The sequence below is a fragment of the Macaca nemestrina genome, chromosome 7, assembly GCF_043159975.1.
Source record: "Macaca nemestrina isolate mMacNem1 chromosome 7, mMacNem.hap1, whole genome shotgun sequence".
Taxonomy (NCBI): Eukaryota; Metazoa; Chordata; class Mammalia; order Primates; family Cercopithecidae; genus Macaca; species Macaca nemestrina.
The window spans coordinates 13,683,252-13,689,958 of record NC_092131.1 but is presented as its reverse complement, the minus strand read 5'-3'; the positions used below and the strand labels follow the sequence as shown (position 1 = coordinate 13,689,958).

At 42.9% G+C, this 6,707-nt stretch overlaps 1 protein-coding gene across 1 annotated transcript; it reads right to left on the bottom strand.

Moving 5' to 3' along the window:
* Positions 1–210: 210 nt before the first annotated feature.
* Positions 211–2,110, bottom strand: LOC105467506 (interferon alpha inducible protein 27 like 2). Its single transcript, XM_011717131.3, has 4 exons — positions 2,012–2,110; positions 1,720–1,749; positions 942–1,103; positions 211–419 (listed from the first exon to the last, which is right to left on the bottom strand). Exons 1-4 carry the CDS (start codon positions 2,016–2,018, stop codon positions 229–231), a joined length of 390 nt encoding a protein of 129 aa, XP_011715433.2. The 5' UTR covers positions 2,019–2,110; the 3' UTR covers positions 211–228.
* Positions 2,111–6,707: the final 4,597 nt, after the last annotated feature.

Genomic DNA, 6,707 nt, shown 5'->3' with positions numbered 1-6,707 from the left:
AGGGGGAAATTGAGGCCCAGAAAAGGCCCATGAATGGCCCGGGGTCATACAGCCCATCCCTGTAAGGCTGAGACCAACCAAAGCTGATTCTCTGCATGGCCAACCACCTCCCTCTGCCCCTCCATGACAAGGTAGGCTGGGAGAGGGGGAGAACTGGAAACCTCTAGCTCAGAACTCCAACCAGAGCTGCAAGAAACAAAGACAGGGAGATGCATCTGCATGTGACCTTTATTCCTCATGTTTCTCTGACTTGAGTGGAGGTTTTGGAGGTTCATCTTGGGGTACATTTTCTGTTGCCTCATTTCCTTCAGCCTCGGGTTCAGCTGGGAGAGAAGAAGGTGACTTCCCCAAGTAGGCCCCCAACACTGACCCAACAGAGGCCAGGAGGATGTTGGATGATGTGGAGAGTCCGGCTGCCCCTGTGGAGGAGACAGAGAATGAGCACAGGGGTCTGGCAATGGCCCAGAAATCCCACCTAGATCCCTCCTCCAGGTCCTAAAAATCCCAGGGATCTGCTTTGGGTAGAAGCTGCTAGAGGCAGCTAAAAGACAGCTCGGGGGTGAATTCACGGAAACTGAGATAGAGGGAGAGTCATCCACAGACAGACCCTAAGAGATACAGCGCCCCTTACTTTACACGGGAGGCCACTGAGGCCCAGAGAGGGCAGGGGACCTTGCCCAGGTCACCCAGGTGTCAGAGCCCAGGCATGGCTCTTGGCCTGGGTTCCTTTCCTCTTCTCCCTATCCAGCACCCCATCACCCTATCCACTCCCACCCCAAACCTCCCTCAGAAGGAGCCGGAAGAAGGGACAGTGAGGGAGAGACTGAAGACCCAGGAAGCTGAGGGTCATGGAACTGCAGGGCAAGGAGAGGGCCTCCCTCAGGCTCAGCCTCAGAACTGGATCTTCTCCCAGCTCTGGGGGTCCTGTCCAGGACACTTACCCACAGACTGCAGAATAGCCACCAGGCTCCCCGCAGAAACCCCACCGCCATTGGCGATGGCTGCTGCGGACATCATCTTGGCTGCTATGGAGGATGCGGCGATTCCTGCCCCAGTGAAGCCCATGGCACTGAGCACCACGGGCACAGACCCCACTGCCAGGGCTGTGGGGAGAGAGAAGCTGAGTGCAGGGGTGGGCTCAGGAGAAGGGACCCTCCCCGCACCCCCTGCTTAGGAATTCCTTGACAGTTTTGGACGACTGTCAGCTTGAGCAATAGAGACATGGCAGCTTAGGGGTCTCGTGGTGAAGAAAAGGTGGAGTGTGGAGCCAGGTGAGGCAAAGATGTCATAGAAGGACCAGGCATAGCCCTGGTTTGTCTCTAACTTGCTGTGTGATGCTGGAGAAGTCAATACCCTTTATTGGGTCTCAAGTTTGTGTGCGTGTGTGTGTGTGTGTGTGTGTGTGTGTGTGTCCATGCATAAATGTGAAATAAGCCATGTGGAGTTTACCTGCAAACCCTCTTTCAAATGAAATCTTCCTCCTATGCTTATTCTACATAAGGACTAGAGGACAAGCTGGGGCTGGAATGGGAGTGAGCTTTTCCCTGGAGTATTTTGATGCTGCTCCCGGCCCCTATGGCTCACTCAGGCAACTCAGGCAGCTTCGGAAGTGGAGGGTGAGTGGGGAGAGCCAGCTCTGCGCCTCATCTCTGCGGTCTTCCAGCACCCCCAGGACCAGGCTAGGTGAGGGCCTAGAGACAGGAGAGCTGGGCAACTTACCTCCTCCCACTGCAGCAGCAGCTGCCTGTTCTAGAGAGAGAGAGCCAGGGGAAGAGGGGAAGCCAGAGGGAGAGGGTAAAGGGGAGAAAGGGGAGAGAGAGAGGCACAAAGGGAGGGGGAGGGAAAGGAGGTAGAAAAGGAGGGGGAGGGAGGAAGGGAGGGAGAGGGAGTCAGTAGGTCAGCTGGTTGATGAAGTCAGGGAAGGAAGCTATTCAATGTCCCTTCCTGGGCTGGGGAAGGGGAGGCCTGCCCCAAGCCCACCCTGCCCGCCCCCTGGGGAAGCAAGACTCACTCATCATGCTGAGGCCGTCTCCAGGTCACAACTCGGCCCAGGAAATGACAGCGTTGTTGGTGTGTTACTTCCCCCTCCACCCAATAGGGACACGCCCACTCTGGCAGCCCCAGAGAGACGCAGACTCCGCCCCCCCGCCCCACCCCGCTCGCCCGGGCGCCGTCGGGACTCCCGGCTCGCCTGCCCCGGCTTGACTACGGATCTAACGAAGAGAAAAGAGCTGGAAACAACCTGGAAGCCATAGCAAGTGAGCCATGCTTCCCAATTGCTGTAGCACCGGCCCCCACTCCAACCCCGCCAATAACAGAAGAGCTGTTAGCTGCAAAAGCCAAAACCAAAACCAAAAGCAACGCAACAATAATAAACAAACAAAATGCACGGAGAAAAACGATGTTTAATTTAATTTAATAAACGATGTTTAACTTCCAGAGAGACACTAATATAAATACATTCTGGCAGTTTTCCTTCCAGCCTATGTCTCCGCTGAATGTGTAAACACCCCCTCCACCACCGGCCAAGTTCCCATCACACTCTGCCTTGCAAATTACTCACTTCAGTTAATCAACCATTTAGATTTCCCCAGGCTGTTTAATATTCTTCAACAAGATTTTTTAAAAGTCAACTTTATTAAGGTGTATGTAATTTACACAAAGTAAAATTCACCCTTTTAGTGTACACTTCCATGAGTCTGGGCGACTTTGACAGCTCTGATTCAGACCTTTTTTTTTACATGCCCCGCCCCGTCCTCCATTAAATTCTCTCAAGCGCTTTCGGAGTCACCCCCACCCTGCTCCTGGCAACCATCCCCGCCCATTTGCCTTTTCCAGAACGTCAATATGATATTTAATGGTCATTAAATATTCCATCCTCGTGGGTTCAACGTATCAGCCCCCTCCCCCACCCTTTTAAGTGTTTAAAGTCTAATTTTCGCTCTGATAAGTTATTTTAGCATGAAGCGCTAACATTAAGGGGCACAAGTATTTTCTGTATATTCCTGGAGGTGGAACTGCTGGGCCAGAAACTATGCATTTTTTATAGCACCTGATACCTACGTTGTAATGTTGGCATTCAAAAATGTGGTCATCAGTTTACATTTTCCCAGAAGTATGTGGGAGGATCTATTTTTTTTTCTCCTCCTCACTGACAACTAGCTTTGTCGTTAAGAAACAATAACAAAAAAACCCTTTGTTGATTTAATAGGTGACTTATTTTAGTATACATTGCTCTTCACCACTAGTGAGACTAAACTATTTTTAAGTTTATTACCTTCATGTACTCCTTATTTTGTGAGTTATCTTGTCATATTCTTGGATCCTTGTTCTACTGAAGTATTTTTTTCCTTACTGATATATAGGAATTAATGATATATTAATTATCTTCATCCATTCTCATAGATGTTGCAAATTTTTATTTATGCTTCATTCCTGCCTTTTTGGTGTTTTTTTAAAACAGAAAAGTGTTTAATATTTATGCAAACTTACCAATATTTTACTTTATTATTTTTGTCTTTAGAAAAGGCCATTTCTACTAGCTATTCAATACACTGTCACTTGTATTTTCTTTAGATTCTTCTGGGGTTTGCTATTTAAGATTTACTTTAATCCATCTGGAATTTAGATTGGTACATATAGTGTTTTATGTATCCATATATGTCTTAGCCAGTTGTTCCACTACCATTATTAAATCATCTTAAATTTCATCTTCGATTTGATATTTCATCTTTATATTCAAAACTCATTAGCTGGTATATATACCAGTATATCTATTTGGATATTTTCTGTTCTGTTCCAAAAAGCTATCTCTTCTGGCAACAATATCTCACTGTTTCAATCTTATAAATTTATTATCTGATTTAAAATCTGACTCTGCACAGCAGTATCAGAATTGTTAATCCAGGGCTACACATTTTTTATGAAGATTAAAAAATACTTTGTAATGCTCTCTACTATCCTGAAATGAAATTCATAGATAACATCCTCTATTATAGTTACACACAAGGTATTGCCCAAAAAAAGAGAAATAAAAGAAAATTATTTGTAATAAAATAGTGTATATTTCAATATGTACATGCTCAAGCACTATTACACCAAAAGGTATAATGAAAGAATGAGTTGTTTGCACCCATATAAGTTGGGATTTAAGATGATACAATTTCAATGGTAAATTCTTAATTTTTTTTTTTTCTTGAGATGGAGTCTTGCTCTGTCGCCCAGGCTGGAGTGCAGTGGCGGGATCTCAGCTCACTGTAACCTCCGCCTCCTAGATTCAAGCAATTCTCCTGCCTCAGCCTCCCAAGTAGCTAGGATTACAGGAGCACGTCACCATTTTGTATTTTTAGTAGAGACGGAGTTTCATCATGTTGGCCAGGCTGGTTTCAAACTCCTGACCTAATCATCCGCCCGCTTCAGCCTCCCAAAGTGCTGGGATTACAGGCGTGAGCCACTGCACCCGGCCAATGCCTGTTTTCTTATATTTGATGTTTCAAAACAAGGATCTAAGAGACGTATCTATATATTTATATACATATATCTACATTTAAGCACTATGAATGAGGGAGCTGCAAATACAGGCTGCAGTACATTGCTACCGGTGACATGATTTTCTGAAATGGTGAATAACTCTTGGTAAAATTCAGAACAAATCAAAGTACGATTTCTCCCTGATTTACAAGATAACAAAATTCCTAAAAATTCAATCTATATTAAAACTATGCCCAAAACACATAAAACATGGTTAAGTTCTAGGCCTAAATAATTATGAGCTTTTTGCTTGTATGATGAGATCTTTGAAATTTATACAGGGTAACTTTCAGCTGTGCAGGATTGTCTTATCTATTTCAGTTGTCAGGCCCCTGTCCCCACCGAAGAGCTAAATACAAGCATCCCCTCGCCAATTGCTGACGAATAAAAGCACACCATCAGATTTCCAAAATGCCCCCTAGGGGGCAGTACCATCCTGTAAAAACTACTGCCTTAACCTACTGCCTTAGTATTAATAGTTAAAAACTACTGCCTGCCCTGGGCGACAGAGCGAGACTCCGTCTCAAAAACAAACAAACAAACAAACAAACAAAAAAAACAAAACAAAACAAAAAAACTACTGCCTGCTAAAAACTACTGCCTTAGTTAAAAACGTGCAAGTGTTTATAATTACTTATGGAGAAAATAAAACAAAATAAACAAAACCAATGGCATTGACATTTTTGGCATTAGTTTTAGGACTAATTTGTGCATATTGAGTATTTCAGGACTAATTTGTGCATATTGAGTATTTAACGTGTGCATAAGAACTTGGCGTATGGGGCAGATTACTTATAATTCCAATTTTAATGATGTGCTTCCATAAGAGACTTAATCTTATGATTATAAAGTTGAAAGGTATTCTACTTTAAAAACAATTTTGTTAACAAATATTGTTTAAGAAAACAACACTCAAAATTATATGTCTATTTTATTAAATTTGTAAAATTCATCTGTGTTCATGGGAAGTCTTTGCTTGTTAGAGACATATGCAGTGTTTAAAAAGAAAATTGACAATGTTCCTATATTTGTACACACACACACACCCACATACAAATGCACACACAAAAGGAAACTAGATTATGTTAATATACACGTAACCTAAAATATTTCGGAGAATTTGGTCAACTAAATTGTAAAAGTCCCCTTAGATTTACAAATAGAATATTAGGATTTTAATTAAAGCTAAGAACTTAAGGATTACTAGATTTTTAGTTTATTTCAGTAAATTGAATATTAATCTAAAAACCCAAATAACCTTTAGTGTTTATAAAAGCTGCTTTCAAGGATAACCCAAAATTCGAGTGTGTACCAGCTGCCTTTTGTTTTTTTTGAGACAGAGTCTCACTCTGTTGTCCAGAATGGAGTACAGTGGCACTATCTTGGCTCACTGCAACCTCTGCCTCCCGGCTTCAAGTGATTCCCTGCCTCAGCTTCCCAAGTAGCTGGGATTATAGGTGTGCACCACCATGCTCAGCTAATTTTTATATATTTACTAGAGACGAGGTTTTACCATGTTGGCCAGGCTGGTCTCAAACTCCTAACCTCAAGTGATCCGCCCGCTTCGGCTTCCCAAAATGTTGGGATTACGGGCGTGAGCCACTGCGCCCGGACACTAGCTGCCTTCTAACACACCCTAAGCCAACTGGACCTCTCCTGACTTCCTGGAATATGCAAATAAAGACTGTAAGCCTCAAGCAAACACAAATAAAGCACTTAAATCTAAAGGAAAACATTATTATTTATCTGAGCACAATAAAATTAAGAATCTCTGCTCAACAAAAGGCACGATGACAAGAATAAAAAGTCATGCCACATAGTGGGAGAAAATACTTACCATACACATAACTGACAAATAATTGATATTCAAAATATATCAGTGTCACCTTGATACCAAAGCCTGACAAAGGCATTAAAAAAGAACTACAGAAAAATATCCCTTGCAAACACACATGCAAATATCCTGAACAAAATACTAGCAAATCAAATCTACAAATATATAAAAGAGACTTATGTCATGACCTCATGAGGTTAATATAAGGTGAGTTCAACATTTAAAAATCAATTAATGTACCACATGTACAGAATAAGGAAAAAATATTGTATGTGCACGTCATACATGCTTTGATTAAAAATTCTGAGCAATTTAGGAATAAAGGGAACTTCTTCAACCTTCT

Bases quoted from the DNA above. Each gene is read 5' to 3' on its own strand.
- LOC105467506 (XM_011717131.3), bottom strand. The intron at 1,104-1,719 runs GTAAGTTGCCCA...CTCTCCCCACAG, and splicing joins TGCTGCTGCAGTGGGAGGAG to CCCTGGCAGTGGGGTCTGTG. The intron at 420-941 runs GTAAGTGTCCTG...TCTCCTCCACAG, and splicing joins GGCTATTCTGCAGTCTGTGG to GGGCAGCCGGACTCTCCACA.